Source organism: Thermobia domestica, chromosome 13 (assembly GCF_964235325.1).
Source record: "Thermobia domestica chromosome 13, izTheDome1.hap1.1, whole genome shotgun sequence".
Taxonomy (NCBI): Eukaryota; Metazoa; Arthropoda; class Insecta; order Zygentoma; family Lepismatidae; genus Thermobia; species Thermobia domestica.
In genome coordinates this window covers 15,438-41,585 of record NC_137466.1, presented here as the reverse complement: position 1 = coordinate 41,585, position 26,148 = coordinate 15,438, and the positions used below count along the sequence as shown (strand labels likewise).

The 26,148-nt window shown below is 35.2% G+C and overlaps 1 protein-coding gene across 3 annotated transcripts in view; it reads right to left on the bottom strand.

Moving 5' to 3' along the window:
• LOC145667982 (uncharacterized) overlaps positions 1–23,587 on the bottom strand; it is a 34,890-nt gene extending 11,303 nt beyond the window's left edge. The window contains exons 1-3 of one of the 3 annotated variants that reach the window (XM_081735410.1): positions 23,482–23,566; positions 19,147–19,248; positions 11,827–12,379 (exon numbers count right to left, since the gene is read on the bottom strand). In XM_081735410.1, the coding sequence (XP_081591536.1) occupies positions 11,827–12,314 (488 nt within the window). In that variant the 5' untranslated portion in view covers positions 12,315–12,379; positions 19,147–19,248; positions 23,482–23,566. Of the gene's footprint in view, positions 1–11,826; positions 12,380–19,146; positions 19,249–23,249; positions 23,361–23,481 lie in introns of those variants that run through there. The other 2 variants (XM_081735409.1, XM_081735411.1) reach the window with 2 other exon arrangements.
• Between the last annotated feature and the right edge of the window lie 2,561 nt (positions 23,588–26,148).

Below are 26,148 nucleotides of genomic sequence, written 5' to 3'. Positions count from 1 at the left end.
ACAGCTTGAAAATATAATGTTTACGTTTAATGTCCAACGATTATGCCTGTTAGGTTGAGAAAGAGTAGGATTAAAGCAAGTGAATCATGATGGACGAATTGGTGGAATGAGAAAGTGGGAGTGTCCTGAGAAAACCCACGAGCACAATGTTGTCCGTCTCAAGCTTACTTGCCTTGGGAACGAACCAGATACCCCAACCATCATATAGTTTAATAGGCGGAGTCTCAGTTTTGATACCCGGTGGGAGAGGCTTTGAAATATTAAATGAGCTCGTTGTATCTGTGTTCGTGTCCCTGTCGTTCAAGGTTACTGGAAATATCTGTGAAACGAGAACAACCGAATATAAATGAGATAAGTTACGGATATACTTTCGGTCTTTTTTTTAAATTTAAACTTGAATTCTCTCGACTACAGTATTTTATCATGACCGAAATCAGTGTTTCATTGTTAATAAAATATTGGATTCGTAAACGTTTGCAATTTGCTACATAGACGAGTGTTTCTTGACTCTTACTTAAAAGAGAATTCTTAGGGTAGTGGCCTGAGCATTCATTTCGTGAGTTAGGGGACCACGATTCGATTCCCTGCGAGGATATTAAGAAAAAATTTATAATTTAAAATTATGATATTTCTGGTGTATAATAACAGGAAAAAAGTCAATTCCTCACATTCTTACAAGTTAGAATTCAAACGACTTCCTTCACAGAGGAAAAACTAATTATATGACGTCACAGTCTACAATCTCGATTCCTACTTTCTGAAAACTTTGCGTGTTTCACAAACAATTAATGAATACAAACGGGTCACCTTCAGGGCAAGTATAAGTCATAAATTTGTCTAAAACGACATTGTGTAATTGATTCAGAATTCTTCCCCTTTTACTACAAATAATAATAATATTTTTGTTCCCCATTTTCAACACGTTCCATATATTCGTTCAACAAAAATTGGTAAATGGGAACTATTCTTTTTTTATATTTGGTTGCATATTTTCATAAAATATCAATATAACGCACACATAATCCAATGTCTTTTACCCAAAGAAAGGGTGTTACTATGTATGGTGATGAAGACAAATCCTACTTAGTTTCTGTTAACACTTCCGAAGGTTCGATTTTCATATTGCCAGTAGCTGACACCTTCTTTCCCCCTCTTTTCCTTCCAAAGTATCTCTTATAAGGCAATCCATCCTTATAGAGGATCCAAGAAAATTCTTTTCATTTTTCTTAACTTCAGTATGGTTATTTGCATTGGAATAGGACGTAATATTGAGGTCTCAAATATTCAGTAATAATAATAATAATATAGAAAACAAATTTCATAAGAGAGCACATATATCTGTAAAATCGACCTAGCAAAAGGCAAAATTTACAAAATAGTCGGGATTGGAGAGAAGTGTCTGGATCATCAGGACATACCCTCTGCATACGTCCCTACAACTAGCTACACGTTATAACGGAAAGTTTCGATCCAAATTTCATGTAGAAAGTAGGGATAATGGACTCACAAGACCCGTAAGAAAAATTTGTTTTTAAGTAATGGTTATGCCGCCTAACCTACAGAAGACTTCGATGACGAGAATGAAAGAAATATTGGAATAAAGAAAGTGGGAGGAAGTGGAACCCGGAGAAAACCTACACGCACGTTGTTTGTTCAGCACAATGTCTACAAAGCGGGAGGTGGGTGGAACAGGGTGAACCATTAAATTAACAATCCTTCAGTAATAATAATAATAGTAATAATGGTATTAAAAGTTTTAAAGTTGCCATAAAATTTGGCAAAACTTACTTAAACGTGGGGATTTCGGGAAAGGGACTCAGTTCCTTTAAGAGACACCTGTGCAACTACCCAAATTTAAACGAAAGCTTTCAACTAAACTTTCATGTAGAAAGTATTCTACTGTACGTTTCAAGGAAAATAACTGCAATAAAAATAACTGAATATCATTGAACAGTAAGGCATATAATTAACTAATTTCTAGAATATGCAGATGTAACTATAAAATGTAGAATATGTAACTATAAAAGCTTTGCTACAAAAATGTATTTAAATATATAGAGACCATAATTTAGTGAGCTCTATTTTTTGAAATACATGATATTAGGATTCCAGAATTCCACGTTAAGGTAATGTGGCCAAACATTAGCACCCTCGTCACCCTTAGATTATTACTAGTGCTTGTACGTTTGTGCTCAAAACATAGAATTTAAATTTCTCATAACCTGGTGTAATGCCATTCGCTGAAATCGAAATATATAGTGGGTTTGTAATCCTGCTATTACAGGGTGTTTGCAATGTCCCTGGAGTGTTATTAGCATCGTGAAACTCTAGTCATTATTGTTTCTACGTTAAAAGTAGAAAGGGCGTGTGAAGATAAATGCTACATTTTGAATTCCGAAAAATTGAAGAAATTTTTTATGCATCACATTATAAAAGACAGGAAGCTGGACTGTTTGAAATAAATTATTTGATATGTTGAGCGCCTATATGTATGTGGCATTTTATTACGTTACGTTCATTCAAATGGGTATCATAAAGACGGGAAAAGGATTAAATTTGTACGTGAAAAATTATAATCTGACTGGTCTCTCTTGATAGAAAAAGGACAGTTGGCACACTAACTTTGTTACTTTTAAAAAATTGTCGCGTGCAGCAGTGTTTTCGGAAATACAACATTTAAGAGAGAGAAGACGAACAACCTGCATTTTACACCTCAGTACACAATTTTGACATCAACCTAATCTAGCATTAGCTAAAGAAATGGCTGAATCGATTGAAATTAAATTTTATACTGCAGTTAGCCAGACATGTATCTCATTTAGAAAACTTTTTTCCTTTCTTACGTTACTGTCACTAGAATGAAGATCCTACGAGTGACAGAACAGATTTAAATTTTACATATCTGATGAGTGGCTCATGTTTAGGAGGTGAAATTTGTCATAAAAAAAAACTTTACTCAATACCAGTGAGTAAGTGATCTACGCCTTAGGAGATGAAAACGGGCAACTTCCGCAAATTTCTTAATACATAAATTTACCATATGATATAAAATTAATAGGCAATGTACAGAATTCCACCACGCATGTACAGAACTCAAGTGATCACAATTTTGCTAGCATACAAGAAATTTTACGAAACCTACATTTTCAAGTAGATATTGAGAAACTAAGCTGTAAACTTCAAATCAACTTATACACTTCTTTAGATGTTTTAACAGGAGCAATGTCAAAAACAGTAAAAAAGCTTCTAGTATTCCACTTAAAAACTACTTACTGGGAAACAAAGTAATTCAATCATTTCTCTTTCAAGCAACGACTTTATTCTTTCCGAACGTGGTTCTTTACTTATATGGAAAAGTATATCCTCGTACTTTTTGGGAAAAAATAATGAAGAATCACTATTTCTTCCTCCGTAATTCACATTAATATTACCTGTTTCATTTTCGCGTCACTACAATACAGTACTCACGGAAGAACACTTAAGGACACTCTTCACGTCGTATATCTACGTACTTTTAACGGCGTTAAACATAATACACCTTCTTTAAACACAAACTTGGAGGAATAAAATTTACATAATACTATATGTCTAATGTTGTCATGAAAACTGCACATTTATAAACCCTTACAACGTAGAAATTACAAAATAATAATAATAATTAACATTTAAATTAAATTCTGAAAAAAAAATTCCCGATTTTACCATCGAATTTCGAAGAAAGTATACATTTTGTTTATACTATCTATGTCAAGGTATATTTTCTTCGCATAAATTCGTCTTGAAACTAGTCCACATCTCATCAAAGTACGAGTTAAGATCAAGATCCTGCACAAATTCTAAACCAGGGACAATAAGCATAAGCTTGCTCCCGGTTGAATTTACTGAACGATCTGTAAAAATTTCGAAGTTAAAGTTAGGCATTGGTTTTCTGCACATTCTGATGCAGAGGTAGCACCCTCGTGATCAGGTGTTTGTTCCGCTGGTTACAAGCCGGTACAAGATAGAGACCACACGTTCGAGGAATTGTGAATGAGAAAGAGTCAAATATTTGAAAAAAACGTGACCATCATTTGAAGTTTTCATAGTAATTTTCACTGAGTAATTTTAGTAGCAAACATTAAAGACTCAAAAAGTAAAATATTTACTTCACTTTAAACTTTAGTATACATTTAAAAATATACGAAACTCATTCACTCAGTGATTAGCCAAACCCGAAGTGCCACGCCTCATATATTTAACTTCTCAACTGGATACCATCCTGCATTAAACAATGCCAACTTGGATTAATATCAGCCATTCTTAGGATATCGTATTGTATAATATTATCTTATCGTTTTTGACATACCAACTTTTCACAAAAGTTTTACAGTTCACATGCACTGACGCAAGCGACGTAACCCGCCTATCGTAGACGTATCAATTTCGTTATTTGTGCAAAAATATGTGATGTCTTCCTATTGTAAATGTTAACCATATATATATATATATATATATATATATATATATATATATATATATATAGCACGTAAACTTTCTTTTCGTTCATCTCACGCTAAATAAGTTATTCAAAATTTAACGTCTTGTTCCTGCTTGTTAATAGCCATCTTTAACCCTTTCAGCACTGACCTACACAATTGTGCAGATAGATAGAAAAAAAATACATACAACACCGGCCGAACATGCACAATTGTGCAGTTTAATTTTTCTGAAAGCTACTACTTTAAAAAAATCTAAATCATGTTTATGAGGATTAGTCGATCAAACTAGGTTATGAAAACCACTACTCTTTCTTTCTTTCTTTTTTCTTTTTTTATGCCCATGATTATGCCCGTTAGGCTAAGGGAAACGAGGATTAAAGCAAGTGAATAATGATGGAATTGGTCAGATGAAAATTGAGGGGAAACGGAAGTACTCCGAAAAAAAACATGGACAACATGTTGTCCACCACAAATTTATTTGACCGGGACCAAAAATCCCATCCACCAGAAGTAAGCGCTTTACTTCTGAACCACCGTGCCCCCCGAAACAACGTAAGAAAATTAGAGGGTACTCAGGAAACATTTTAAGAAGGAACTTTCAAAGGTAAAGTCACTGCGCGGATGATCATCTCTATAAGCAGAATAGACTGACATGTCTCCCTCCTATATGGGCTACTTAAAACCATTTCCTTCATCAGGATATTATCCTACGTGATGTGAGCGTGGTTCCGAATTCGACTCTAACAAGAATAATCAAAAAATTTGGTGTTGACCCCGCATATTAAAAACAATTACGAAGCTAGGTGAAATAAGACGAAACGGAATCAGGTCTAAAAACCTGCATTAAGGGTTACTAAAGCCATTATAAGGTATAAGGCAAAATAGGTTGCCTTACTCTCTCCGACACAAATGCATGAAAATAATTGATATTTCGGCATACTGAATTTTATGGCTAACATGCTAATTACTTTCCTATTACAAAGGAAATTTGTAGAAAATAAATAATATAAAATGAAAAAGTGTGAAAAATATTATTTTCAGACACGAAAATTATTTTAAAGAGCTCAAACCACTGGGATAGGATAATTAAACAATCTCTTACTATAATACAAGAACCCAACAATATCAACAGGGGTAAAGGATTTAACCTTACCCAGACATCGGCACCAGTCATAAAGAAAGAATATATGAATACGACCAATCAGTGTCAAGCTATAGGCCATCCAATCAGAGACACTGATTCTTAAGTCCAACCCCCTTACCTCTCCTATATATATACACACGAACTGGTGTCAGTATAATCACCCTGAAGACGAGAACGGTGTCAGTTCTTGAAACGTCGACTCTATCGTCGCACTTCACCTGGTTGATATCCCTAGAACATCTCTATAATTTATTGCATTTCTGCATAATGTGTGTCTTGAATGCAAAATTGCAAAAAAGTAAAATTTCAAATTCTAATCAATTTCTGCTGTGAATAAAATAATAACCACTTGAACGTATAAGACACATTCTAAATTTGGCACAATTAGCCGGCATTCCACGTAGGAAGGAAAACTGATTTGGACACGAACAAAAAATTTTCCTCTTCATATCATCATGTAAGTCGAAACGGAAGGGAAGAAAGAAGTAGAAACAGGAAGAACACAACGAGTCGATGAAATTAAAATTATAATATTGGGAGTTAAAAGAGGAAGCTGAAAAGCGAGAAACATAAAAGAAAAATAAAGAAAAACATTTCATTTGCCGTAGGACTGTTAGATGGAATACTTAGGGTGGCGAGCACCAACCAAGAGTAAGTGAAACTAAAATAGTAATTTACTAAAAGAGAAGGAAATCGGCGACTTCCAGTCGAGAGTACTGAACTAAAGGAGTAAATTACTATAGGAGTAAATTTTTCATTTACTACAGAAGTAAATTTATTTACTCCATAACTAGTGGAGAGCACCATCAAAGAGTACGCTACTAAATTAGTAACTTAAGGAGTAAATAAGGCTAAAATTTACTCCTAAGCAGTAGTAGGAGTAAAGTTAGAGAGTAAGGTGTGTTCTTTGGTTTCTGCGTGTTAATATCGAATTCGATGGATTACCTGGACTACGAAGAATATATGGAGATGGAGGAAGAGGTAGACATCCCAAGAATGAGGGTTTTAATGGAGAGAAGAGACCCATTTGCGATGTATAGCGACAATGATTTCAAAGAGCGGTTCGGGTTTCGTAAGGAATCTTTTGAGTCGCTGCTTGGTATGTTAGAGCCTTTACTGCAGCACAATTCTGACAGGAACCGTGCTTTGTCTCCTAGGCTGCAACTTCTTTGTGGATTGCGAATCTTTCGCACTGGTACTTATCAAATCGTAGCAGGGGATCTCATTAACATCCATCGTACTACTGCTGGAAGAGCTTTCAACAGTGTTATAAACAGTTTAATTGCCTTAAAGCCACTGTATGTGTCCATGCCACAGAACCAGGAAAATATATCAAGGAACAAAAGGGAATTCTATCGAATTGGTGGATTCCCAAATGTCATCGGGGCCATAGATTGTGTACATATACCCATACTTTGTCCTTCTGGAGCACATGCAGAACTATACAGAAATCGTAAAAATTTCTTTTCTATCAATACACAAATCATTTGTGATGCCAATATGAAGATTTTGAACGTGGTAAGCCGTTGGCCGGAGTCTACGCATGATGCACGCATTTGGGACAATAGTAGAGTTGCTGCAGAATTCGAAAATGGACAATATGATGGGTTGCTTGTTGGAGATAGTGGATATGCTCTCTCCAAGCATCTTATGACTCCTGTGTTTCGACCACACACGGGAGCCGAACGACGCTACAATAGAGCCCATGTTGCTACAAGGTGTGTAATTGAACGTACATTCGGTGTTTGGAAGAAACGTTTTCAAATTCTCACTAAAACAATGCGATATAAACCAAACAAGTGCGGGAATGTTATTGTGGCTGCTGCAATTCTGCACAACTTTGGAATAGAAGTTGGAGATGTGTTTCACCCTGATGCTGTGGATGTGAATGATATCGACCAATATGCACTTCAGCCAGAACCAGATGCTGCAGGGCAAGCTGTCAGAAGATCTATAATACTTAATTATTTTAATTAAAATTGCACCTAATTTCCTATTAAAATAACAGGTTAGTGTAAAGACTTTTCTTTTTTAAATGGATAAATAAGACACTGGATTGTCACTTCTGCAGCGAAATGTGGCCCATTTTATTTATGCATAATTTTATAATTTTATGTATAGTTTCTTTTAGATTTGAGTTATACTCTCTTTTTAGTTTTTTTTTCTTTTTGCAATTAGAGGATTAACATTTAAATTTTATTTCTTTTACTTCAGTACACAACGTTATACAATAAACATGTTTTGATTATTTACAATAAAAATGTTTTGATTATTTCTAAGAAAAATAAGATGTCTACTGTTATAATTTTGCAAATACAAATGAATATCATAAAGTGGTAATTAGAAAAAATATATGTACTTATGCTGAAATAATAAACAAATATTATGTCATGTGAAAAACAAAAACATATTAACCATTGGAAAAATATCGAAAAAATAAAATATGTTTATACATATAAAATATTTATTCACAAAAACATAAATTTCTCGAACACATTGCCTGAAGAACTGGAACCTGAAATTTGCTGCATTTCGTTCTTGAACTTATTCAAAATTTCCATTTTAAGGTTATGCTCTTCTTCCATTATTTCTCTTTGTCTTTCAATTAACAACATTTTTGCATTGTATTCCTCTCGTATTAGGCGCATTTTTAACGAATGAAGCTCGCCTGCTTTCTCCAACAACTTCTTGTTCTTTACAACAGTCGCATGTTCTCTGCCTTTCTTCGTGAGTTCATCTTCTGATAAGCTTCCACCAGAGAATGCAAGCCGAGGTTCATGACTATGGGATAAAGTTTCACCTTCAGCAATTTCATTGTCTTCTTCAGAGTATTTATCATCATCGATGTTGCTTGAAAGGACCACATTATCTTCAGTTGCATCGTTGTCGTTAACTCCAGTTATTCCCTCGAAAACTTGTGGGATCATACCAACTACCATTTGGCTTATATCGTCCATCTTCGTCTCAGCTACTCCACCGCCAGTTTGGAATTGTTCTCGATGACATTTAGCTTTCAGTTTCTTACCTTTTGCTTTCATGTCCTTCCAAATTACTTTAAGCTGCTCTTGTGATCTTTGTGTAACAGCTTCTGCGTTATATTCAACGTGTATATTTTCCCAGGCATCCTTTTTCCTTTTTAGGATGTTGACATCGTGCTTTCTAGACTCAATAATAGATATGTACTTTTTCATTATTTCAGCAAACCGCTCTTTTTCACTTTCTGGTATGTTTTTTGAACGTTTCTTAACACTTAAATTGTCCTTGACTACGTCCATGTTGCTTTAGCTCGTATCTCAAGTTGCAAATGATGCCGCTTAAATTAACACGTGTCACCCACCAATGATGAACAGTGGTAGCTGTAGATGGCGGGGTTAAGCATTGAACAATAGATTCATACCTATATTAATACCACTTTTCTTTTTATAATACACCGATCTTATCATTAATAGAACAGCATTTCATTTCTTTAAATATTAATCCTTTCTAGCATAAATTACGGTAACACGATATTATTGTCAAAAGGTGACGCAATAATGTCTGCCGACAATCAGTATTTTTCGACAGGAAACGAAATGCATGTACCTGCAGTGTGCAGAAATGGCTTACTTCTTTAGTAAAAAGGCGTTACTACTTTAGTTACAACTAAAGAAGTAAATAGAAATTGAGCTCTCCAACAGTTACTAAAAGAGTATATTACGGTACTACGGAAGTAATTTACTAAAGTAGTCCAGACTAAAGAAGTAAGAGTTACTACAAGAGTAATTTATACTAGTTTGGTGCTCGCCACCCTTAATATCTAATCGTAAGCGTTCCAGTCGCCAAGTTTTCTATCTATTCTTAGTAGTTGTGAATCATCAGGGCTGGAACGCATAGGGTAATATTGTGTTAAATATAGGTAGATTACACGTTCAATTAGTTATTACTGAATCCACCAAAATGACATCAATACAATGCTAAAAACCAACACATAGCTTAAAACATCCCAATGTAATGAGTTCGAGAATTCCATCCGAAACATTAAACATTACTCATCACTACTGTAACGTGTAATATTAATATTATACTTCTATTGAAAATTTTAATCGGACATAAAGAAAATTTTAGAAAATTGTCAAACATATTTCAGATTTAAAAAAGGTGATGTGTGTATCCGAAAAGCATGAATCAATAAAAACTTCATCCATGAAACACTCACTACTTCACACCACGAACCACTAAGCCCACTATGTACCTTAACCTTAGTAAATTACTATGATCTACCACTCTTAACAACCACTGTGGTCAACCGTCACCTATTATGTTCCACGTCTAAGAAACACTTGATAAATATGAGCATTATATATTTACATTTCTTATGTGTATTTATTTAAATGTAATACATGATTGAATTAAATTTTACGTGGTGAGAAGAAAGGAAACAGATAGAACTTTCACATTTCGTTTCTAATCTGAGTGTGAATCTATATGGCTAATTCCAAAACCTATATTTCCTCTCCAGTAACAGCACATCACGCCATAATGATATATGCAGGTTGAATACTGGTTATAGGTTGCCTAAAGGCAAGAGTCAAAACTGCATAAAACAAAGTTTCAGTGAGGGTAAAATGAAGTCATTTCCTACACAAGTCAGTTACTGTAGCTGAAAGTCTTAACTATTTTCGTTCTTCATTCTCTTTTTTATCTCGCACTTTCTATTAAAAGTATTCTACTTGAAAATCTTAAAATTTTGTGTTAATAAATTTCTTAAAGTCAATCATTGAAATAATTTAATGCTTACTTATTAAATAAACGTACAACAGCACACATTATATTAATAGTGTTTGAACCAATTTCATTAAACAATTACAAAGTACCAGTTTCGATATTTCTGATTAAACGGTTATGTGATTAATTATTATTAAAACACAAAGAAAAAACCCTAAAGTTATAACTTGATAACATTTCGTTATAGAATAGGTATTGCTGTCTATACCTAAGCATAATGAAGTATGGAAGTAATGTATTCGCCTGAAAAAGTCGAAAGAGAGTAGTTAAGTTTTCATAACTTTCTTCTCTTTGTAATGTTATCAAATCCTATCGATTTCAATCGAATTTTAATCCTCTTAGATTCTCTTACCTTGGGCTTCTTAACTGTCAACATTTATTTGTAGAATGGTTATTTTAAGTTTAAACATCCTATGTTTATGAACCCAGGCTAGAGAAAAAGATGAAACGCATAACAATAGTGCAATGAGGAAAGTGAGAACCAAATCAGAACTCCAAGAAATCGAAGGAATCTATCGCGATTTGGGACAGAAACCGTAGTCCCAATGCCGGAAGTGATCACACTTCCAGTGAGCAAACTTGACCCAATAACATGGTCAGTTTTCAAAGAACGAATGAAAGCGTTTTTTTTTAACAGATCACATTATTTTGCCTGCTAATGTCATACAAAAGTAACAAGAAAAAAACCTTTTATCTATAAGCTTTACAAACGGTACAAGTGAATATTATGAGACACTCCATCTAAAGATATAACCTTCTGAGAAAAGAACTTTTATCAGTTAAGTTAATGAGACATATAATAAAATAAGCTACTTGTGAAAGAGGAAAAGTTGAATTTATGGTTGGTCTAGTAAGAGTTCGTTTGTGATACATCAATATTAAGCATATCACAATAAGTGAAAGGATTTTGTAACGTTAACAATCTTATATAAAAAAAAAAAAACTTGATAATTCCGTCGTGTGATCCACATTTAGTAGTTTTAATTACCCAGGTGTTTTGTATATAAACTAATGTTACAGTTTCAAAACCGATATATAAATGAATATTAAAATATGATTTTTATATCATGAAATCTTTTGAGTGAGAGGGGAAAGATATAAATAATTCGGCGAGGTACTGTTCCCTGTAATAGGAAAAGAATTACCGAATACTGACATTACTCAGAAGCGTGTAATTATTCAATCCTGATATTCAAGCCCTGGTGCAAGGTGGTTTATAGCAATTTACCATTACCTTTGCATAATTATCTCAGTGCCGAACTGTCTTACCTTTTACAACGCTATGCATTAGGTTGAATTATTTATGTGTTCAAATGTTTGCGATTCCAATAACACAGTTTAAGGTAAAGGAAAAATGAATACTTAGCGAAGTATTGCAAGTGTTGAAAAGAAATATTTATACAAAACAATCCGAGGTGAAATAAACGCATTTAAACGTACCTTAGGGCCTGTGCATTGCTACCATCTTCTCGATTATCGTTTTCTTGAACATCCTCTTCGTCATCGTTCTTGTTTCCAATAGTGGCATACATGTGACTGCTTGATCTTTCTGTGATGTTTGTAAGATCGGAAGATGTTGGCATGATATTACTGCGAAAACGTTCGCCACTTGCAAATACATCAGCCGTTGGTAAACGCTTCACCAAACATATTGCTTTCGAAGTTAGTTTCCAATCTGATATCGTTTCATCTTCACTCCTTCCTAAAGCGATATTCTCTCCTTCCGTTGCGGTTTCTCGTTGCTTATATTCCACATGTACTGCAAGAGGGTCTTTATGGTCATTAGTGTTACTAGTACACAGCTTATAATTACATTCTTTAAATGACTCATTTTCTGTTTTTATTTCACCTTTAATACCATTGTTTTCTGTTTTTATTTCAATTTTATTACAGTCAAAGTTGAAATAATGTGAAGCCATTTCGGTCATATAAAACTGTTCACGTCGGAGATTTGAAACCTTCAGCAGTTAATGTTCGAGAAAAACCAATAGATCTGAAACCAATAAGAAAAATATTATTCGCTTTAACAAAATTTATGAGCGGGACAGAAGAAAACAACAGTAATTGCCGCATGAGGTGAAATTTAGTAGTGGGTGGAATTGTTTGTAATCACACTAGGGATGTAAAAAGCACTGAAAGCATTACTTTAAAATATCCGAAATTTTGCTACTACTTATACCAAAATAATGATATAGGGGAGGGTAGTCCACAGTGTGACATTGTATACATTGAGAGAATTAAGTTTTCTCTGTAGCTTTTCGAGTTTGACGCCAGGTGTCTCCCGCAGTTGGAACCCTATCGGTTCGCAGTCAGTTGCTTAGTCGGTTTGTGCATGGTGTGGACGAGTGAGGAAATACAGGTTTTTATTTTTTCACTTCTAAAGTTACGACTATTGTTGATTTAAGGCAATTGTTACAAAATGCCGTCACGTCCTATTATATTATTGTGATGGCACAATTCAAAAGAGGCATGATTTGTTTCGGTTCACAGCGGGTGAAAGTAGTCACTCGCTCTTGTTAATTGAGTCGACTTGTTGTGTTAACCTTCTGAAAAGTACACACTGAGACACAGACATGTAGTACACAGTCAGATGGCGTCTCAGTGAGTACCATGCATAAATACGAAACATGTCACTAAATATATTTGAGAGCAGGCCTCCAGAAGTGTGCCTATTAAAGGAATAAAGCCTAGCCTATAGCTACAAGCAGTATGCGAATTAACGGGAACTTCTTAGGGGGATGAAGTGTACATATATTTCAGAAATTAATATAAGGAAAAACAAATTTATTATGCATATCCAATCCATGTCTAGTTTTACAGGTGGTTTCGCCTCATCCTCAATAATTCGCACACTGGCTACAACACATTACTAATATTGTGATCGAAATTCTAGTAAGTGCGTTAAGAAAGATGCCTTTTTTAGTAGATTATTGGACTTTGGACCTATCTTTCTTTCTTATTCTTGAGTCCATCCCCTTTCCTCTCTATTTTCTAGATGCGCTACTACCAGTCGATCAGGTTCATGAAGTTTGTCTACATAATCTTGATCAATTTATTAAAACAAGAGAATTAAAAAAATGGAACGTATGCAAACAAGTGGTGGACAACCAAGTGTTTTATATTTGTTCGAATGTAATCCAAAGCAATATTTTCACTCACGGCGTCATTGTCACGTCTGTTTCAAACGTTTACGCACAAGCTCTGTGTTACTTTATGGGATAGTGGGTGCAGGGCTGTAATCAGGATACGTGGCTCCCGGGGCAAGCATTGTTTCCAGGTCACCATTAATATGGATTGAGTCAAAAACATTAGATGTAACGTTTGAAAACTATCTATTTGAAGCCCTCCCAACAAGGCGCCACTGGAACACATGCAACTATAATTTTCCCTAGGTTTGGTGGTCTGGTGATAAAATGGTTCTCGTGGTTTCTTAACGTTGGAGAAGAAAACAAAATCAAAGCCGTACAAGCACATAGGCCATTCCGAAGATTGCAATAAAATATCTTCGACAAAACATTCATTTCACGGTACAGCTGAATCCCTATCTGTATCTACATTACACTAGCAACTACTTAGTGTTGAATAGTTTTTCATTTCTACGAGAGGCCTACCTACTAGGAACAGCGCAGGTGCGTTAAAGAACTACTCGAGTTCCTCTGTGATATGGTAACAAATCTTACATATAGGCCTAACTTTTCCCATCCTGTGTAGCCTTTTTTGTATGCTTAGTATACTAATGTAGGGAACTTACTTCCTCGTCTTTAACATGCTTTCTTTATTTTTAGGTTCATTATGGTGAGGCGGCGAGGTATTCCAAGAAAGATAGGAAATAATGATCTGCAACAAATGGAAGAAGCAGTGAAATTGGTACTGGAACAGAAGTACTCATTACGAAAAGCAGCAAAGGAGAAGAAGCTGTCCTTTCAAACACTATTTCACTACGTCAAGAAGAAGAGAAATAATCCTGATGTCCCAATCAAGATGCAACCGAACTATAGTGTTCGCAAGACATTATCTGAATTGGAAGAAAAGAGTCTAGCAGAGTACGCCGTTTCGTGCAGCAAGTTAAGCTATGGATTGACAACAAGAGCACTACGTGAGTTGGCATACGAAATGGCAGTTAGAAATGAAGTCAAAATACCGGAAACATGGAAAGAACACAAATGGGTAGGTGTAGAGTGGATGCGAGGGCTTTTGTACCGAAACCCAAACCTTAGCGTAAGACAAACAGAGCGCTGTAGTGTATTTAGATTAACAGCTTTCAGTATGGGAAATGTCAATGCGTTTTTTGAAAACTTAAATGGGGTGTATAGTCGTTTTCCTCAGTTTGCTAATGGATCGCGTGTTTTCAATTTGGATGAAACAGGCGTAACAACAGTCCAAAAGTAAAAAAAAAAAAAAAAAGTCATAGCACAGGAAGGGACAAAAAAAGTCAACAAATGTACTAGTAGAGAGAAGGGAGAATTAGTGACAGTGACAGCAATAGTCTCAGCAATTGGAACGTTTCTTCCTCCTGTAACGCTCTTTCCGAGGAAAAACTTTAAACCGCACATGCTAAATGGAGCTCCTCCAGGAAACTTACGATTAGCAAATCCCTTAGGATGGATGACAGCAGACATATTTCCAAAAGTTCTTCAACACTTTATTCAATATTCACACAATTCAAAGGAAAATCCGTCTTTGTTAATTTTCGATAATCACAAAAGCCACGTTTCTCTCCGCGTAAACGATATGGCAAAGAGCGCTGGTGTTACCATACTTACGATACCTCCATAGTGCAGTAACAAGTTATAGCCTCTAGATGTCTCCGTGTTTGGACCTTTAAAAGTGTACTAGAACGCTGCAGTTGATTCTTGGTTGTTGAGAAATCCAGGTGTTCCCTTGCCTATTTACCAAATTGCAGCATGTGTTGGCGAAGCACTTACACCAACTAACATCGTTGCAGGCTTCAAAGCCAATGAAATTTATCCCTTTGATCAGGACATCTTTGACCCCTCAGATTTTTTTACCTTGAACAGTAACGACGACAGCGGAAGCATCAACATCCTCCATATTCAGCACTCTAAGTGACACATCAGCAAAATCAACACCCCCCCAACAGTTCAACAACGACTCAATGTGATAAGGATTACGAGCAGTGCAATATCTCCCAAACTTTAAAGGAGGGTACCTCTGGAAAAACATTTGTTTCGCCAGCTGAGTTTCGTGGTTTTCCGATAGCAGAAAGTAAGAAAAACAATACTGGAAAACGCCGAACTGGAAAAAGACAGACACTTCGGAGTGAGCTCTACTCGCAAGCCAAATCCAGAAAACAAAATCAACTTGAGAAAAAGAAAAAAAAGCACATTGCTTGTAACTTATTTGAAGATACCGAAAGTGACGAACCTTCGATTAATGACAACATTGACACCATCCTGAGTGGTTCGGATGATGATAATGATGCGTCAGATCTTCTTTCAGAAGACTACCTAAGTGAATTCGCCGATTTAGATCGTGTGCCAGTTCCAGGTGATTTTGCTCTCGTGCGTTTTCCAAAGGATGTGTTCTATGTCGCTGTAATATTCAATCCCTCAAGAAAAGATGAATGTAGTTTCTTATTTAAGGAAAAGTGCTAAAGTGGTGCGTTTGGGAAGCCTATCGTACAAGATATAGCAGTCGTTGGTCCATCTGATATTGCTACGGTTCTGCCTAAACCGCTTCCAATGCAAACTAAGAGATTCGAAGGTTTCATCAAGTTCCCTTTTAGTTTTGGAAGCATAAATTTGCGTTAAGACATTTTTTGCACATGTTTGCGAATTGTTGACGTTGTCGATATCATATTATTCTTAAGCCTATGCTATAGTTTTTTCAGTAGAGTAGATTAGTTTTCCCTGCTGTGCCTTAACAGATCTAAATACAAATTAAGAGACTGAAAGATTTCATAGTTTCCTTTTAGCTTTTGGAAGCATAGATTTCCGTTAAGACATTTTGCACATGTTTGTTTGTATTGTTTACAATATCAATGTCACATTTTTTTTTTACTTGAGTAGCATAGGCTTTGTGCACAAGGAAACATTTCCACTGTTAGGCTGCTTAATTAAAATCTTTCGTGTTTTCAGGCTCTTTCACAAGAGAATATCAATGCATGCATTAGTTTGCTTTGAAAACGTAAATCTTTTTCAAAGGAAATTAATGAATACATTGTTACGCGTTTGCGAAAAGCAGGAAAACATGGAGAAAACTTCAAAAGCCTGAAAGTGTAAGTGTTCGCTTGTGTACATAAACTTCTATTTGTTGTTATAATTAGTCTAAAAACAATATTTAGAAGCACAAATGTATTTACTAACTTGGGTCTCACTGTGCACTACTATTGGTACACAGTGAAACATTAGGGCCTAGGTTATTTTTCGCTTCCTCCCACATATACTATGAAACCATTTTTTGATAAAATGTATCTAAAATTCTAGCTGAGATATACCCTCAAAAAATGGCTACTTCACTTTTTCCACTCTTTTAATATTATAATAAATACACGCCAGAAAAATTTTTTGTCTCACTGTGGACTACTCTCCCCAACCTAAAAGCCGAAAATACAGAACTATACAGAAATATGGAAATACTCATCAATATACGATTTTTTAAATTTTACCCCACGTCAAAGAAAAACCTAACCTATTAATTTCTTCTACTTACATGCGAGATGTCATAGGCCTATATCTTGTTTCTTCCATATCATTATAATTTTCTGATACATTATTACATTTTATCGAGATACGCTTCTTGCTTTTTTCTCTTTTCTTTAAATACACTTACCAATACTCAACGTAGATCACTGTTGCATGAACACAGAAAACGCCAAACTAAAATATTTCCTACTATATTACTACCATATATTTTTTTTAATAAAACATGACAGCAATGTTATACAAATTTTTGCGTATCTGGAAAATAGAAAATGAAATGAAATTTTGAGTTTTACGTCCCACGGTTATGCCGGCTAGGCTAAAGGAGACGGAGATGATCAGAAATGAATGAAATGAAGAAAGTGGGAGGAAACGGGAGAACCCCGAGGAAACCCACGCACACGGTGTTTGTCCACGACAAATTTCACTTGGCGGGAGCAGGGTTTGAACATGCTCCAGAGGTGAACACTCTACCACGGAGCCACCGCGGTCCTATCTGGAACATAGAGATAATCGAAATAGTAGTTATTACGTCACTTCGCATAACTATGCGTTACGTTAAGAAACTATGCACACAATTTTTTTAAAGAAAAGTACGGAATGCCCTTGAGATAGTTGGTTAGACTGAATATGGTTAGCTTAGGTTAGGCGAAGCGGCACTAGCACCGGTAGCCAGTGGGACTATTTCGTGGGACGGAAAATAAAGAAAATGAGGATATTCCAGCTTTTTTCCCCTAGCATATACCCAGGTGCATTGCTGGGACCTGGGAGGAAATTTATTTCCCTTTCTATGGTTTGTTTTCTAAATTATAAGAACCATATAACTAATTACTTTGATTTATTATTATTTACTTCTAGATTATAAATTATTTGGGGGTTAAAAATTAAACTTCGTTAACTGTACTTTATATAACAAATTAATAATATGATTCTTTAAGTTCCGTTTCCATTTGCACTAGAAAGAAGCAAAGTACTAACCATGAACAGATGGTTGAAAGGAACCAGTTTGTAAAGTAACGTAGAAACTCTGTAGAAATAGAAATGAAGTACCACGAACCAAGTTTAGTCATAGACGTCGGTCTGTCTGCTGTTCGAAAAGAATGTGCGTGTAGCCGGTGGCGTCTGCTTGGTGATTTTTCGATCGAAGAATATCGATTTCCGTCTTAGAAGAAACTGCATCATAAACAATCTCCTTGCAGTTTACTTGACGAGATTAGTATCATATTTATTTATTTTATTGCATGTTAAACTTTAGAAACTGTGGTCCTTATGACAGTGGCGTAACAAGAACAGATGAGGGCAGTGGACAATGAAGGAAGAAGACAACGGCAGTTGCTACTTCAGGTGAAATTGAGTAAGTGCTTGGAGTTGTTTGTGATCAAACTAGGGATATAAAAAGTACTAGAAGCAGTACTTTAAAATATCCGAAACTTTGTTACTACTTATAACGATATGCCTAAATGCTAAAAATACAGAACAGAAATATCGAAATACTCTTCAATATACGATTTTTTAAAATTTTATCCCTTGTGAAAGGAAAACCTATTACTTTCTTCTACTTACATATGAAATATCATAGGCCTATATGTTGTTTCTTCATTATCATTGTAATTTTCTTATACATTATTACATTTTATCGAGGTACGATTCTTGCTTTTTTTTTTTCAAATAAATTTACCAATACTCAACGTACGATCAGTGTTGCATGAGCACAGGAAACGCCAAAACTAAAATATCTTCTACTATATTACTAGCTTATATTATTTAAATAAAACGTGACAGCAATGCTATACAAATTTTCCAATTAAAATGGATAACATTTTCAAGATGTGTCGTAATATGTTATGGAGATTTGCTTGCTCTATCCAGCCATTTACCTTTACTCAAATGCATGTAGCATAAGCAATTTCTACTTAAATTTATCGTTGTCGCCTGTTTTAATTTGCTTCTCCAGTGTTTAATTCTTTACATTTCTTCTAATAACTCATTGTATTTTTTGGTTTATTGGTTCTATTTGCGTTCAGCGTCCAATTTTGTAGCAATGATATATGAAACATAGACATACTGGTTAAGGTTGGATCCTAATATGAGTTCTTACCAGAAATGAACATGACGCACAGAATGACCTTAGACTATCTATAGAGATCTTGTAACATATACAATGGGGCTCCCTCCTAATCCTTTTACAGTCCAGCGCTACCTAAATTACATTAACAAAAGAACAAACGTATTATGAGAATGCGTAAATGGTATACTTTACTGAAACGAAACATTTAAAATATAGACACCCACTCGCATTTTTTTTTTTTTTGCTAAGTAATGATGTTTTTTTTCATATTTCAAACACCAAAATCAATCCCAATCAAATCTTAATACGGAACTACCCAATGGACATATACATCAACAACTAATTTGATAACATTTAAAACTTAAGTAAAACAAAAAGGCAACAGAAATATGTTACCTTTCTTTTTAACCAAATTTTTCAAATAAACTTACTTAAATAAAATAAATCCCTGTTCATATTAATAGCCTTTCTACAACTTAAAAGTTTCTTTCTTCGTATGACGAATAAATAATAATTACCTCCGAGCTGGTGTAGTTTTGGCGCACAGTTTCGAAGATTTACAGGTAAAATAGAACACTTTGCATAGAAAGACATGAAAACAGATATCTTTAAGGAACAAATCACTGCAAGCAACAAAATTTAATATAAAATAATAGAGTTGTATTTTAGGTTTACAAGTGTTCCGGTAGTACCGTAAACATTACAACTGCTATACGACGCATTAAATAAGTAAATGCATATGCTAAACGGCTCTATTAGATGCTACTTTCCACGAGCGGTGTATTTCTATATAGTGTACAGACGCTGTATTGTATCTTTGCAAGTGTAGCGTTACTAGTATGAAACAACTGCAAGTGCTATTGAAACATGTATCAAACCACTTGTCTCCGAGTTCGTTTACTCTTATAACTATCTACTCTGACACGTCTGCTCCCATTTCACACAGCCCCGCACACGTCCTGCTACGACTCGGGTAAAGTGCATTTGTGCTTTTTAGTGGCTGCCTAGCAAAGGGCGGTGATCTTTTGCACTGTAGTTGTTACATTATACATTCAGAAGCTGTATTTATACGCAAATCGTAAAAGAATTGTAATTTTTCAACAAATACTTCTGGTGCTCCCATAGAACTTTATCTAGTTCAAGCGACATATTTTCATGTTGACAATCGCAAATCCTTCAGGGGACAATAAGAAGGAAATTAGTAAAACTGATATATTGTTTCCCCAATTATTTCGAGTAGAGGTCTTAAAGTAAATCTGCACGATTTTCTCTACCTTACAGGCAAACAATCGTATATTATTTCCTCCTCTTACAAATATTGGTTTCACTCAGATATGACTGTTAGTACTTTATATCACAGTTGCCTGATAAGCTTCATCTCAAGTTTCTTTTTCTACGCCAGTGAATGTTTCCTCCCGGAGCTACGAAACTTCCCCCGGACGTTTTTCCGATCGGACTGAAGTATGGTTACAGGTGCTTTCGCAGTATTTCTTTCAATCTTAGGCAGAAATCTTCTCTACTCATCACTACTACAATTTATTTTCCAATGACATATTACCACTAAGTATTAAAGACGTATGCGTACGGAGTGGCCGAACATACTGAGACTGTGCTCACATAAAGACATGTTTGCAATCCAGATTTATTTTGTTTTCCTTCGTAATTGTACAAAGTTAGCAATCTAAAATTATACCCTAGATTTCATAGATCTTAATTTAGTTACTAGATGAAGCGGAAATCGTCCGTACTATTCTGTTGGAGTTCTTGTCTGAAAGCGATTGTATCTCGTCTTAGCACAAAAACGGCGAGAAAATATATCTGACAATGTCATTCCCACAAATTTGGAAAAGGAATTTAGTGAACGTGCGGGCCGGTAATCTTTTTGCTACAGAGGCATTTCACACGTATCAATGGATTTGATCAAATTTTGCATACTGTATGACAGAACTAGCAACAGTAAATTATCTCCTTTGGACTTACGAAAATTATTTGCGAGTGATTGATTGTAGGAATGAGGGAACCTTAGGAGGAATCTTTCCCAAGACAGGCAATTACTAGAACCCACACCAGAGCACGAGATTCGCAGTGTCTGAATCAGTTACAGGGCATTCGTGTTGTTTGGTGGCACCTTAGCACAAATTGGTTTTGTTTTTTATTGTAGGTATTTTGTCGTACCGAGTATTTACACACAAATCATGAAAAAGGTTATGTTTTAAACAATTATTCGTGCAGTTTTCCCATACAGATCCATAGTATAAGTAGTTATAGTAGTAGGAGTAGAAGTAGGAACGGGTTAGAAGCCCTAAAGGGAACTTTCTGTTCTCGACATAAAATGAGCAAATTTAAAAATTGGCCAAATGTTTCCGTACATTTAAAATTCTAGATTGATATAGTAAAATTGCACCAAAATTATTTCAGGTGGTTCCCGTGAATTTCATCTATGCTAAGTAAAATTTTGTGATGAGAGGGAAAAATTCTGGAGGATTATGAAGTACGAAATTTTTACGTGAAATACTACAAATTTCACTTGTATACTCGAGCCACCTACGCATCGACAAGCAGAACCGCTTCAGTATAGTAGTGTAAGATAGAGATAAGTAGAATAGCGGTATGAACGGGTTAGCTTAACCTTAGGGTAGTTTTGACCCATTTTCAGTTTGTTTATTTTTTCTGAGTGAGTATACAAGCTAATGCATGCATTGTAAAGTTAAACCCTAACTTGATTTGTAAACATGGAATAAATTCACGTTGCTACATTGTGGATTTTATACCCTCACGTTGGTATATTTTCTTCTACAAACACACTAACGCTTAAAAAAATAATGGCTCAGAGATTACACATTGGACATTATTGCTGTATCGCCGGACCAACTTCAAAATCGTAAAAATGGACCAAATTGTACTGCATTCAGTTACATTTGGTTATAATGCGTTAAGTTACGTTACATTACGTTATTAGGCATGCAGTTTTACTATACTGATAAACAGTTTAAGTAGTAGTAGTAGTAGTAGTAGTAGTACGAGTAGGGGTATAGTAGTGATCCGCAAATTCTCGGGAATATTCCCTGGGAATCTTCCCAGAAAAATATTCAAAAATTGGAATATTCCGGGAATTTATGTACAAACAAAAAGAAAATTGCATTCTATTGCTATATTATGATTACTAAATAAAATTCGTTTTTTTTAATCAGAGTATACTTGTCACTGTTATCTCCAGAAGATTTTTTAAAACGTATATTCTAAACGGTATTATGTTGTTTTATTATATTTAGAGAGTATGCATAAATGTATATTTATTAGAAATATGTCTTATGCGAGTAAATATGTTAAAAAGATTTGGTATAAAAAGTCCACAAACTTTTACACCGCTGAACAGTTTAAATTTACATTTTAGTGATTTTTCTAAACTTGACCCTACTACTGATATTGTAAACACATTAATTACTTACGTTATAAAGAAATTTGATTATGTAACTGCCACAAGATACTTAGTCCGTCGAAAAATTCCTAAGGTTGCCCAGTGTAAATAATGGCATATATACAGAATATTGATTGAAGTACGATACTGTGCTTTGTTACTGTGTACTATTAAATCACTAATTTAAGATTAGGATATAGTATACATGAAGCTGCATCCGTTCCCGAAGGAGCAGGACGCTCATACTTTTAGGGATTATTCATTGAGTATGTACGAACTTACAAAGGGGTAACAAAGCGACTTTTATTTACTTATCGACTGATAAGATACTACATGTGTAGTGCCCTTGTACTTTATCTATGACTATGTGTGTGGGGGGGGAGAGGATTTAACGCATATCGAATGTCTTGTGCACGCGGATACTTCTTACTATTGCACTACGTAGAAAATTTATGGTATTTCATGTAGAAGTGGTGATAGAACACAGAAGAAAAGCAGATCAGGGGGTTCTCATGTATACTATTACCTAAGATTATTTACAATATTTACTGTGTTAAAAAAATTCTGTAACACCGCTTGGCACATATATACACAGGTAATGAAGAACAAAACAAATCCTAATTAACACAGGTCCGGAAACGCCAGAACTAACGAAACATCCTGAGATGCAATCCTAATTTTGATAACATTATATTTTAAATGTGTATGTAATTACAGCTACAGAGATTCCCATATTCCATGTCTCATCCTTCCTCAGAGAGCGAAATTCGAGTCAAAGACGACAACATGTATTACTAAGGGTTGTTCGGTGTGGATTGATAGTACTATTGCGCACCACTAGGTAATACTAGTACTAGTAGGAAGGTGTTATAGGAAGGTGTTTAGAAGCACCGCAGGGGTTGTTTGGGTTCTGTTCTCGATATAATATGGGCAAATTAAAGACTTACACAATTTTTTTGTACATTTTACAACCTATGGATCCGTTCCGTACAGCAAAACAACTGTACCTCTCCGCCAAATAGTCCATCCGCCTTCACATAGAGCGCCGCTTACACAGTGTTGTCAGATTCAGAATAAGAGATTTCCCACTCAAAGCCCTGGAATTTCCCGATCACTTGCAAACTTTTCCGCCAAGAAAGAATATCAGTCATTAATTAATTAATTAATCATTATATTAATAACTTCAAATTAAAATCAAATAGCTCTGAACAATTAATCAGAAGAACATCTTTTCCTGTGGAGGAGAAATCTATTATAGGAACACCCTTCTATTTTCTATCTGTAATTTATTTGGTATCCCATAGAGATAAATATACATTTGAGTGTGTATTTCATTTCATTTCATGTATGTGAGTGTGCTAGGTATTTTCAAGTATTATATCCTTTCCTCACTTAAATATATATTTGAATGTATGTGTATGAGTGTTCTAGGTACTTCTAAGTACTACCGGTATATCCTTCCCTCTCTTAAATATAAACTTTAATGTGTGTGAATGTGCTACGTACTTCTAAGTATTATGTCCTTCCCTCACTTCACCCTAAAAATCCGTGAATGACTGGTCATAACAAATAAAGTAAGCAAGGGGCAAAAAACCCTCTTTCCCTTCTTTCTTTTCGCAGAAAAAGGATATCGGCGTGATTAACAATTACTTCCATTTGGTTCGGTTTATAAGCCTCTCTTTCTGTTCTGGTTCTTTTTACCTTCAGAACCACTAACTAACTAACTAACTAACTCTATGGCCTATGGAACCCGGAGGTTCAATGCCGCGTTCACAAAAACTCTCCACTGACTTCTATTCTTAACTAATTGGATCCAGTTTCTACTTTGTATTCCTATTTCTGCGAGATCTATCTTAATATTGTCCTCCCATCTGCTTCTAGGTCTTCCTAATGGTCGTTTTCCGATGGGTCTTCCAGTCAAGACTTTGAAAGCGTTTCTACTTTCTTCCATTCTAGCTACATGAACTGCCCGTCTAAGCCTCCTAGACTTGATGACCCTAACAATGTTGGGTAAACCGTATAAATTATGTAGTTCCTCGTTATGAAGTTTTCGCCATTCCACATTCCCGTTCCCCTTGGGTCCGAATATTCTTCTCAGTATCTTGTTCTCAAATACTTTCAGTCTATGTTCTTCCCGCAGAGTAAGCGACCCTGTTTTGCAACCATACAGAACACCAGGCATCATTATCGTTTTATATAATTTAAGCTTCAAATTCTTCAACAGAATTCGCGACGACAAGAGATTTTGACCAAAATAGTAACACGAATTCCCTGCTTTTAGTTGACATTTAATTTCTTCGTGAATATGATTTTCGTCTGTTAATATCGAACCTAAATATTTGAAAGTATCCACTTTATCAAAAGTATTATTTAATATTTTAACGCATCCACAATTTGCTGTATTACGGTCAGGGGCGCCATTTAGGGGGCAGGGAGGGGTAATTGCTACCCCCTGAGTTTGAGATTTAAATAGACTTATTCAAAAGAATAATGGTAAATCAGTGAAAAACGAGAAATTTTACTTAAATCAAGGGTCTTGGAAAATCAAGACCCAAGCAAAATCTGAAATGACGCTCCTGATTACGGTCCCGAAGTAGAAAGGTTCCACATCGTCACAATCAAACTCTAATTAATTTGATATCAAACTGATATCACGCTATATTACGGGCTTCTAGCGCTGCGATGTTGCCAAATTAAGCCCTAAAAGAGTTGAAATTTCCTATATTTTGCATATTTATAGTGTAAATCAGGCAACATTGTAAGATATAATTAATTAAATTTTGATATCAAACTCTAATTAATCTGATATCAAACTCCTATCAAATTTGATTACCCCTTTAATCAAACACCTATTAATTTATTCAATCACAGATGATATTATTTTGTAGGATTAATGTAATCGCGTATGATGATGCACTTGACGTCATTACCTTATAGTGGTATTTAATTACGAACGAGTTTAACTTATTATTGAAGTAATGACTTTGCAATTATTTTGGATTGATAACGCGTGTTAGATGGTGCCGCTGGCGCCCTTACTGTTTGGTTATGCTGCGACTTTGCTTTATACTTTTACCGCTTATTTTGTATATTTTATTACGTATGTGTAACCTTTGCGCAGGCGCCATTACTGTCGCGAGTTTTTCGCCCGCCCGCTTTGTATATTTGCCGCTTAGCAGCCGCGAACGCTAATTGTGTTTTTCTTTATTGATACCGGCACACTTTGTGGGCCTTATGCAGAGTCGTTTTGAAGTCTGATTGAAACCTTTCTACGGGGATGACCAAAGGATGGTTATCAAAATTGTATTCAGATTCTCTGATTAGGACGTAGTATTGGACGAAGTTAATCACATGTGACTAATTAATCTAGAGCAGAGACTAATCTTTTACCCACGATTCAGTGTGCGACAAAACATTTCGTATTTCGTAATTCATGTATTTTCATTTTTACAGACTACGCATGCGCTCATCTACTTTTTCGTAATTGCCACATTTATTTTACTCGCCGATGCATTGGGGTTCTATAAGTTAATCATACCCAAATCATCATTTCAGTTGTACTAAAAGTAGACTCTGAATACCAAAAAGTGTATCTTCCTTAGTAAAGAGTTAGT